Raw genomic sequence first — 11,202 nt, 5'->3', positions numbered from 1 at the left:
TGTCTTCGTCCTTGACAAAAGACTTTGAAGGAAACAAGACCCTAATAGAGGAGCCTGCTGAAAAGCAGGAGGAGGGAGGAGGTAAGTTATAGGACTTGATCCTGTTACTCAGGGCCACGCAGGCACAAACTGCAATAAATTTAAACATAAAGAAAAGCTTTTTTTGGCTCTTAAGAGCAGTGAGACCCTGGCACAGCTTGCCTAGAGAGGCTGCGGGACCTCCACCCCTGGTGATACCCACAGCCCTGAGGGGATGTGGCCCTGGGCTGTCAGCTCTGGATCACCCTGCTCAGGGCTGGAGGTCTGAACCATGCTGTCCCCTGCGGTACCTTCCCACCTCCGCAGCCCTGGGTCTCCATGACTTGTACCATGGGCCCTGACAGCTGGACCCTGCAATTTTACATGCTGGGGGCTCACCGTGGGGCACCAGGCACCTACTTCAGCAGCCCAGCCCAGCCCATCTCCTCTAACTTCACAGGGTAGCAGGAACCCGAGGACATCCTGGGAAGAGGCTGCGTAGGCCAGCTTTAAAGGCCCGTGCCCCACACCCCAGCACTCACACACCGCCTCGACCCGCCATTTTGAGATCCCTGCGGCCCCGCCCTACCCCGCCCCGCCCAGTGCTGCCTGCAGGGCCTCTCGGAGCCCTCCAGGGGGCGCTGCCGCGGAGGCGGGCGGCCGCTGCGCCTCTCTGGGCGCAGGCCCCGGCCTGCCCCGCCGGTGCCGAGCTGGCGGAGGAGGCGTTGCTGTGGCAGCGGCGGGTGCTGCCGCTGCCTTGAGTCTGCCGGGCCGGGACCGCCGGTCATGGAGGCGAAGAAGATGAATCTGCCGCGGGGCCCCGAGAACCTCTGTTTTGACAAGGACGAGTTCATGAAGGTGGGTGGAGGCCGCCGAGGCAGGCGGGCTGCGGAAGGGCGCTGTGGGCCTGGGGGTGCCCCGGGGGGGGCCTCCTGAGGAGAGGGGTGGCAGGTTCCCGGGGGGTGAGAGGGCCCGGAGCCTTGGTCGGAATCGTCAGCGCCGCCGCTGGGTTTTCCCCGGGCTGAGGTCTCCGGCGAAGCGCTGAGTGTGTCACTGAAAGGGGTATCTGGGCCGTTCGTAAAGCCAGGCGGCTTGCACCCCGCGGTTGCACCCAAGCAGGGGTTGCGTCTGGGTCTGGCGAGACTGACGCGGAGTCTGGGCGGCGGGGGAGGCCCGCCCCAGGAGAGAGAAACCGACAGGTTTGCAACCGGGTGATCCGAGTGGCCCTGACCCGGCCGGGGCCAAGTGCTGCAGCTCACCTAGGGCAGGCCCGAGGTGTCCCCCCTCCAAATCCTGCTCGGCGTGCTTTGAAGCCAAGTTGCCGATAGACTGATAACCAGCTTTCAGGCCGCATTGCTTGGAGAGCTTAAAGTAGTTCTTAATACTGTATTTCGACTTTTGCTTGGTTGGGCTTTTTAAACTGTATACAGGGAATATAAATCCCTGTATTTTGGAGAGCTAGTCTTTTAGGTACTCTGACTCAAGACACTGTGTGCTTTTGAGATTGAAGACCAAGACTTTGGAACATTAGAAACTACTCTGTTAAGTAGCCTTAGTTTGCTCAACTCACTGGCATATGGAATACTTTATTTTGGGCGTGGGGAAGGGTGTGTTCCTGGTTTGAACTTTTTACTTACATCCTTCTCTTTCCTGTTTCATTTTCAGCCAGATTTTGATGTTGATCACTTTGTATCAGACTGCAGGAAACGTGTGCAGTTGGAAGAGCTCAGAGAGGATCTGGAGCTCTATTACAAACTCCTTAAAACTGCTATGGTAGAACTCATAAATAAGGACTATGCAGATTTTGTTAATCTCTCAACAAATCTAGTAAGTGTTACTAAGTTGTACTGTGTAGTTCAGACTTAATGTGGTTTAGTGGGATTTTTATTTTTCATATGAAAAGTATATGGCTTGTATTTTGGCATTGTTAAGATTTAAGACATCTTAAACCGTGACCCCTTACACAGAGAGAAACTGAAAGACCGTTTCTGTAGAACTTAGTTACTGTACAGAATTGCTGTTGGCCTGTAATAAATGCTTTTGATGTATGCTTTTTGTCTTGAAATACCGATTCGTTAGGAAGTCAGACTCAAGGCAGACTTTTTTTCAAACTGCCAGTAGTTTAAAATTGAAGGAAATAAATCATTAAAATAGAATAACAATGATACAAATAAGGCCATTCTGAAGGATTCTTTTAGGACTCTTTAAATTTCCTATACAGTCAATATATCATAAAAAACCCCCCAACCTACTTGACTGAAAATTGTAATAATTTTCATATTAAAATGTCTTGTCCACTGTGTCTCCTGCTCTTTCACTCCAATTTATCCAGGTTCAAAGACTGAGTTTTAACATTTTTATGGGAAGAAAAATTTCCATAGGTTGAAATTTTCTTTAATTTTTCGCTTTGTGTGACAAGCAGTCTGATACCTTTATGCCTGAATTTGAGGTAACATTTATGCATTGTGTTTAAAACTGGAGGCTATGAAGGGAAGTATCTTTTCTCGGTTCTCTTTTAATATCTGTAAAATGATAGACGTTGTCAGTAATTCACATATGAATTTACCTAAAGAGTCATAAATGTTTTTATGGTAATTTCTTTAGGTTGGCATGGACAAGGCTCTTAATCAGCTTTCAGTACCCTTGGGACAGTTAAGGGAAGAAGTTATGGTATGCTCTAAACAATCATTATACACAACTTGGTAAACTTCAGCTCACTTTTATATTATGTACAGAATGACTTTTACTCATATTAATAATTATTATAATAAACTTCTCTTTGAAAAATGATGACTTAGAGTGGTAGGAGGAGAGGCATTTTGTTTTCAAGCAGCTGTAGTAGTAGTAAATTTACATTTTCTATAGTGCCTTTCAACCAAGAGCTAAAGGATTCCTTAAACATGATAAATGAATGGACTCTTGCAAGACAAGTTTATGGTGAAATATTGAAACTGTTTCAATATTTGAGTAAGTTAAAGATGATAGTAAATAACTTATATGCAATGCAGTCCCATTAAGGACTTTTTTTTTCTCAGTCCTGTGGTCCAAGCATAAAAGATCACCCTCTTGAAGGTGGGTCTTATTCTGGCTCTTCCACAGTGACTTGGTATTTTGCAAAGGGCAATTTTTGGCCATCTTGGTAGCCAGTTCACAGGGATGTTTGCTGCATAAATGTGCCTTCAAAATATCACAGCCTTGATGTCCAAAACAGAAAATAGGTTCAGTTAGCATGGAGAAATACTTATTATGTGAAAACTGCTACTTAAATCTGATTTATAACTTCAGTTTCAAGACATAAAATTGTATTGGTTTTATTGCCTGTTTCTGAGTGAACGGTGGTTTGTTCTCTGTAAGGTACTGAAAGAGCACTTCTGATCAAAATAATGATACTTGTGGTGGCAGTACTTAAGGAGCAGGTTGTACTTTCAGTTATTTAGTCTTATTTCTGGCTTTTTTCACTTAGAGGGCAGTTGTACTGTAGCTTTTATTAGTCCTGTATTCTTATTAATCTGTCTCCTGGTTTTAGTTTAGATTTTTGAGTTAAGGATTTTTTAAACCTTAAGTGGAAAGCCAGCTTCACATACTGACTTTCTCTCTCACAGAGTCTTAAATCATGTGTCAGTGAGGGAATTCAGGCGGTAGATGACCGGATGACTAAACAAGAAGATATTAGAAGAAAAAAGGTACAACAAATAAATTATCACCTTGAAAAGATCCTCCTTGGGATGGCTTTGGTTTTGACATTAACCCAGAGAAAATGAAATTTTAAAAGTTCTAGGCTGTCTAGATGCACACTGGCAGGATTTTATACTTGTAAAAATAATTACTGACATTTTGTTCGACAGACTTCATTTTTCACAGTGTCTAGTTGATCATAAATCTTTATTTTACTTTACTTGCCAAAAACATGTATGTTTGATTTTGTTGGATTTTTAAAAATTACAGTTACTCTTGTTTCTGTTTGTAATAATATATAAACTTGCTTATTATGAATGTAATTGAAATATAACAGTTTAATTTTTATATGGGGAGACACACACTAATATTTGTTTTTGTACTTAACTTGGAAGAAAAGCATGGATAAGAACAGCTGTCCTACATCCATGCCAAACATTGTGTGTGGGGTTTTATGGACTTACGTGAGCAATACTCCAACTCAGACATGACTCAAGTATTAAGATGGAGGGAGAAAACTTCCACCAGCAAAAAAAACCCAAACAAAAAGCTAAAAAAACATCCAAAATATCTTCAGGGTCATTAGGTAATGTAAATTGGGATTGGGGTCAGACGTGAAAAAAATCTTTCTTTAATTACAGATGTGTGTCCTGAGACTTATTCATGTTATTCAGTCTGTTGAGAAAATTGAGAAGATTTTACATTCCCAAGGCACTAAAGAATTGTCCTCATTAGAAGGAAACAGGTAAAAAATCTGTAACTTTCAATTTTGTTCGTAACTGATGGGACTAACTTAATTTCATGGTATTGTTGTAGATGAATTTACAAGCATTAGAATATATCTTTAGAAATGTAACTCTGATGGAATAAGTGACTTATTTTAGTATTTTCTCAGTTTTAGTCTTCAGCAAACTGGTTATTCGCAGAATATGTAACTGAGCCTCCAAAGTTCTGAATTACTTGTAGTGCTTTCAGTAAACATGCTTTTTGAAGTTTGCATGCAGTCATTTTATTATTTTTTTTTTCTTGGAAGTCACTAATCCTGTCATGTCTAGAATACTCTCTATAGTATAGTTTAGTCCAATATCATTTGGAAGTAAAATGAGAAATAGCTTTTCTTATTTTCCCTGATTATATATAACTGAAAGGACTGCTGCAAGAATAGTCAAAGGCAGGCAAGCCACACATGTCATGCTTCTGGTACAAGGAGGGTTTGTGACAAATTCCTCTCAGACTCCCAAGTTTTGTTTTTTAACAAATTGATGGAAAATGTCTTCTCCCTTTGCGTTTGCTGAGGGATGGACGATGTCTTTCAGCCAGTTTTGGAACTGAGGTACCAGCCATGTGCTTGAAATAGTTGACTGGGATGCAAGCACAACTTAAGCTGGAGGAAAAAGGCAATTTTTTCAACCTGTTTGAACATGAGACTGTCTCTTCAGTTTAGCATGCTGGATCACATGGTAGTGAGTTGGGGGAAGTAGACAGAAGAATAAGTTGATACTTAGAGGGACAAAGCATATGAAGATGTTTTTAGTCAGGGTGAGGCACTTTGCATATTTCTGTTTGGAAGCAAGATTGTACTTGAGTGGCTGAAAATTTGGCTAATTATTGTGATTGTAGACCTGAGAAGGGTAGGAATTTTTCTCTAGATATAGCTGTCATTAGTTTTACCACATGACAGAAAGGGGAAACAAGAAACAAATCTGGATGGTGAAGAGCACTTACTGCAGTTTCTGAGCTCTGTAAGACTGGCTTTTCATGTGACAATGAACTACTGCTGTATAGAAAACAGTGCTTCATACTGCTGAGGCAAGATCTTATGTTCCTCTCAGCTTCTGCTTCACCCACTTCATATGCTAGTAGCTCCAAAACAACTCTAATCGTGTAGTCTGTTCCAGATTATTATTGCATGATTGCAGTAATTGTAGTAGTACCTATCAGAATTCCAAATATTTAGATTAAACCATAAAAATTGGGAGAGAGCATTAGCTATCTGCTGCAGATGAAAGTGAGTTGATTTGAAAGGATCTGACTGTGTGTTCTCATTTTGTATCATCTCTTTTCTAGTCCACTTTTAACTGGACAGGTTTTAGAGAGAATTGCCACAGAATTTAATCAACTACAATTTCATGCAGTACAAAGCAAAGGAATGCCCCTTTTGGACAAAGTGAGACCAGTAAGTATTGCATGATACCCAGCTTATCACTTGTAGGATCAAGGAAAACCAATATAATTGGAAGACAGATGCCTGTTTTGGCAGAGTTTTACTGAATTAATTTATGGGGGTGTCATGGTGTAAGCCCAGCCAGCAACAAAGCACCACATGACCGCTCACATGCTCCTTCCCCTGCCCCCAGTAGGATGGGGAGGAGAAACGGAAGAAAAAGGTAAAATGTCATGGGTTGAGATAAGGACAGTTTAATAGGACAACACAAGGAGAGAAGGAACAATAATAACAATAATAACAGAATATATAAAATGAGTGATGCACAGTGCAGTTGCTCGCCACCCAGAACCCGACGTTCAGCCCTTCCCAAGCCACGATCCCTCCTTGGCCAGCTCCCCCAGTTCCATACTGAGTGTGATGCCATATGGCGTCAAATATCCCCTTGGCTAGTTTAGGTCGACTATCCTGGCTGTGCCCCCTCCTAGGTTCTTGTGAAAATTAACTCTATCCCACCTGAACCCAGGATGGGGGAAAGCGGGCTTCAAGAGGTTGTTTTTGTCAGTTGTCTAGAAGTATTGCTGCTTCTGAGGGTTTATGCTTCGTTTGCTAACTTCTTTGGGATAAATTACTTAGACTAAGAGTAGGAAATACACAGACATTTTTGTCAGCCTAATGTAACTTGCATTTTATCTGCTTACTGATATTGAGGCCTAGTTCTAGAGATTTATGTTGGTTTTGTTAGCTGCAGCATACAGACCAGAATATAAATGGATTGTGCCTACAGAGTGACTGGTTTGAGCATATTCAAGTTTGTCTTCTGGTGAAATTTGTTGCCTCACTGGCTATTCAGTCTGGTATACTAATCTCCCTAATACCCTGTTTGTAAGAACTATCTACTGTAAAAGATGAATTGATGTTTTGGTGGGGTTTTTTCTTCTGTCCATTCATTGGAGAGAGGGCACAAACAAAGACTGGTGCTTAAAGGTAGATAGAATGGTATCCTGGTATCCTGGCTTGCATCAGAAATAGCGTGGCCAGCAGGGACAGGGAAGTGATCTTACCCCTGTACTCGGCACTGGTGAGGCCGCACCTCGATTACTGTGTTCAGTTTTGGGCCCCTCACTACAAAAAGGACATTGAATTCCTCGAGTGTGTCCAGAGAAGGGCAATGAAGCTGATGAAGGGTCTGGAGCACATGTCGTACGAGGAGCGGCTGAGGGAACTGGGGTTGTTTAGTCTGGAGAAGAGGAGGCTGAGGGGAGAAATCATCGCTCTCTACAACTACCTGAAGGGAGGTTGCAGAGAGCTGGGGATGAGTCTCTTTAACCAAGTAATAAGCGATAGGACAAGAGGGAATAGCCTCAAGTTGCGCCAGGGAAGGTTTAGACTAGATATTAGGAAGCATTTCTTTACAGAACGGGTTGTTCGGCATTGGAATGGGCTGCCCAGGGAGGTGGTGGAGTCCCCATCCCTGGAGGTGTTTAAGAGTTGGGTTGACATATCGCTTAGGGATATGGTGTAGTTGGGAACTGTTAATGTTAGGTTAATGATTGGACTAGGTGATCTTCCAGGTCTTTTCCAACCTAGATGATTCTGTGATTATGAATATGGAGACGGGCCAATTCTTTAAGCTGATAAGCATGGAGCTGTCATCCTTGATGGCTTTTGAGCTAGTGAGGTAGTTCATAGCCCGTTTTTCACTATGTGTATGCCTATTGGCAAAATATACATGTGTTTCAGCTCAAGACTTCCATGGCACCATGTTGATTCATGGACAGTTTACAAGACTGTTTTGGCCACTGAGTTATCAAACATGCATAATAACAGGAGTAAGTGTGAGCAACAGAGTAAGTAGTCATGATGGGAGAACCTTTGTTACTTTGTTGTGTGGCTTCCTTAATGATGCTTGCCAGGACTTCTGTCCTGTACCTGTTGTTGCTAAGGGTCATCAGATTGTAGGTTTCATGACTAGTCAGCAGTTGGGGTGCTGACTTTGGCTGTTCAGAATAGATTCTATGTAATCATTTTAGGATGGATGGACACAATACAGCATGCAGAAGGGCAGAGAAGAAATTTGACTGGTTAAATTGGTAGTTCAACTGGGACTACATTAATGTATTTCTGAACTTGCTTCAAATACAGAGTTTTAAGGGACCATCTTGGGCCAGGTGTATATGTGCAGGTAGTGTGGCAATGAGTTGGATCTAGTGCAAGAGATGTAGGAGGAGATCAGGGAAAAATTGTTAGCAAAAGGGAGAATATATGTTGACTGAAGCAGCTGTTTGGCAGAAGCCAGGAGTCTAATGACATGTCATTTTTTTTGGCAGTGTCACTCAATGTCTTTGGTTTGCAGTAATTTGACAAGTGTTGCTGAGAACACACTGTCATTTTGGGTTTTGACAGTGAGGGATTAATGCCATGGTTGTTACCCCTGGTGACTTACTGCAAAGCTTTTGTGTATTACCACACATAGTGGTTCAGGTGAACAAGGAACAATTATTGACCTACTTCTTCAGAATAAAGGGGACCTTAAATAAGTTACCACATAAATTACAACATATAGAGGAAAATAATTGCCTTTTAACCTTATTATAATAAATACGGTGTTAAATAGCATCTGTAATCCATTAAGCTTGTGTTAGTGTTCATTTAATGCTGACAGTTGTCAAAACTTGTGCACCTTTCAAATGAAAATGGAAAGCTGAGCTAGGTATTTCTGGAAGAATTTACTTCAGCAATGATGTAAAGCAAAGCTTTGCTTTTGGATTTTATTACTATATTTTGTTTCTCTTCACAGCGTATAGCTGGAATAACAGCTATGTTGCAGCAGTCTCTGGAAGGGCTGCTCTTGGAAGGCCTTCAGACTTCAGATGTTGACATAATACGTCATTGTCTTCGCACTTATGCAACAATTGACAAAACACGAGATGCAGAAGCATTAGTTGGTCAAGTGCTTGTAAAACCTTACATAGATGAGGTAAGATAAAATCAAGAGTCCTAAGAAAATTAATTGATTTGCAAACATGCTTATTTTTCCTGTTAACCTCTGGCTTTTGTTAGCAGCTTCAAAATGCCTTTGTGGAGAGAGCAGGAGAACTGAGCCCCAGCACAATGTCAGTTTGTTTGTTGTTGTTATTTAAGAAAAATGGTGGAGGAATTCTTTATCTGCCTGTCACCAATTTCAGGTTATATCCAGTTGGGATTCTTTTTCTTATCTACATTTTTCTTGAGGCAAGGAATCCGAAAAACAAACCTTAAACCAAGAACATGATGAGTAAAATCCTATTTATTCTGGATCAGGGTGCATCTGTGGGAATTGGATCAGATCTAGGGTTTGCATTTCCCCATGGCTGGCTCAGTACCAGGCAAAGGCAGCAAAAATAGTTCTTAGTGCAATGTCCTTCTCATTGTATGGAGAAGCAGTTTCTGCAGTTCCCAGCTGTACTGGAGCATTAGCAAGAGCAGGAACAAGGGTTTGTTAGTGAAGCATTTGCTGTTGTCTGGTGGGAAAATCGTGTCAGATGGCCAGTTTCTCAGCTCATGAGAAACTGATTTTAGTAGGTCGTCAGTTTACAATACCAAGTTGCACAAATCACAAAGTACTGATTGAATTTTCTGAAATTAGGGGACTTCTCATTCTCCTGACTGTGAAACTTGTTCCTCACCTTCATGTAGCACTGGTTGTTCTTACCATTTTTTCTGGCCTGAACAGTTGGTGACCTGTCTACACTACTGCTTTTCTTCTTGTTGTGGTTGATGATAGTGTAATTCCTCCAAAAAAACCTCTCAGACAGTAACCTGCCACAATAGTGTAAGAGTCACCGAGTCAGTCAGCTGTGTTCGATTTTTCTTGTATGTCAGCATACCTGCACTAAAAACATTTTTAAGGGCCTACAGTTATACTCTGGTAACTCTGGTTTCAAGCTTCGAGTAAAAATCTAAAAATTAATTTTAAGATATTTGATAGTCTGAGTTTGAAATGACTTGATAATACAGGTTTGCTAAGTTTTTAATGAGTGTGTTGAAGTGATGTTGCTATAATACCAAGAATTCTTTTGAGTGTTTTCATCAGTGTGTTGGGAATTATGTCCAGGTCAGGTAACAATCCCATATAATTTCAGAGGTTATTTGTTCCCTACTGAGATCTGAATCACTGCCCGTTTGCAATGTAGTTACTAGTGCTAACTGACTGCCCTGTTGCAGGAAGTTTCCCTGGCTTTTACTAGGTTGTCAGAGTATTTCATAAATGCATTAAATTCACTGTCCTTAAAGAAGTTGTTAAACTGGGCCAGCACCAGGGCTGTAAAGCTGTTCTAAAGCTAGCATTACAAATCTTTCAGCAGGATTAATTTTCCTGCTCCTGTGGGAAGGAAAAACTGTAAAGTAGAAGAGCTGCCTTGGTGATTGCAAATATACACTTGCTTGAATTTGGGCGTGTTAAGAGAAGGCAGAATAGATCTTCCCCTCATCATTGCCTCTGTAATTCATAGCATGTTTCAGTGGCTTTGAGTCCCAAGTTATGTTATTGATGTATCTTTGCTGGGGGAAGATCTATTTATATTATAATATTTAATAATCTTCTCTGTGCTCAGTAAACTGTGAGAAGCATGTTATGATGTGAGGTACTCTTTTCTGCTTTCACAATATTTAAAACAGTTCATTCTCTACTGATATTTTACAAAGAAATGAGACTTCTTATAGTATAGAATTAACATTTTTATTAAGACCCATAAAAGCAATGTGAACGTTGTTTCTAAAAGTATTGAATATGTTTCTGTAGGCATTAATGCAGTTGATTTTTCTTACACTGATGTGCCTTTCTGAACGTAAATGCAGAAGTGACCTTAAGGTATTTGCTTCCTTTTTAAGTTTAGTGGCTGTTTGCCACGGTGTTCCAAACCAAGGCAGGTGAAGAGTTAATCTGTATAACTTTTGCTGAAGTAGTTGTTCTGCTAAATCAAGATAGGGAAAAGAAATTACCTTTTTTTCACTCAGTAATGTCTTCAGCAGCCAAGAGATAGAATTGTTACCTTTCCCTTCCTTGTGAAAGAATAGGATGTCTGATAACACCTGAGCTGTATGTCATTGTCAGTAAGATGTTCCTTTTCTGCTGTTGGGAAGGAAAACTTTACTTTGTATTCATACAGATTTACAAAGCAAAGCCAGGTCCTGGCTTTTGTATGGGAGGGGGAGTTGAAAGGTGGTGAAGTTTCCTCTTAAGGGCAAACTTCCTTTGGGTGCTTGCTAATGTAGCAACTGCTGCGGTGGGGCACAGGTGGTGTTCCCCTCTCAAGTTTTCTCCCTATCTACTCTTTCTCCACTTCTGCACTGTTCCACTTGTT

The 11,202-nt window shown here is 41.4% G+C and overlaps 1 protein-coding gene across 5 annotated transcripts in view; it reads left to right on the top strand.

Annotated features, from left to right (window-relative positions):
• The first annotated feature begins 687 nt into the window (after positions 1–687).
• The window catches only part of COG2 (component of oligomeric golgi complex 2), a 32,926-nt gene continuing 22,411 nt past the window's right edge, over positions 688–11,202 (top strand). For 2 of the 5 annotated variants that reach the window (XM_074863097.1, XM_074863095.1), the window contains exons 1-7: positions 688–876; positions 1,684–1,845; positions 2,623–2,688; positions 3,621–3,701; positions 4,335–4,438; positions 5,761–5,869; positions 8,658–8,837. In XM_074863097.1, the coding sequence (XP_074719198.1) occupies positions 805–876; positions 1,684–1,845; positions 2,623–2,688; positions 3,621–3,701; positions 4,335–4,438; positions 5,761–5,869; positions 8,658–8,837 (774 nt within the window). In that variant the 5' untranslated portion in view covers positions 688–804. The remainder of the gene's footprint in view (positions 877–1,683; positions 1,846–2,622; positions 2,689–3,620; positions 3,702–4,334; positions 4,439–5,760; positions 5,870–8,657; positions 8,838–11,202) is intronic. The other 3 variants (XM_074863100.1, XM_074863098.1, XM_074863099.1) reach the window with 3 other exon arrangements.

This window comes from Strix uralensis, chromosome 3 (assembly GCF_047716275.1).
Source record: "Strix uralensis isolate ZFMK-TIS-50842 chromosome 3, bStrUra1, whole genome shotgun sequence".
NCBI lineage: Eukaryota > Metazoa > Chordata > Aves > Strigiformes > Strigidae > Strix > Strix uralensis.
The sequence above is the reverse complement of the archived record's forward strand: the minus strand, read 5'-3'. Positions and strand labels throughout refer to the sequence as shown.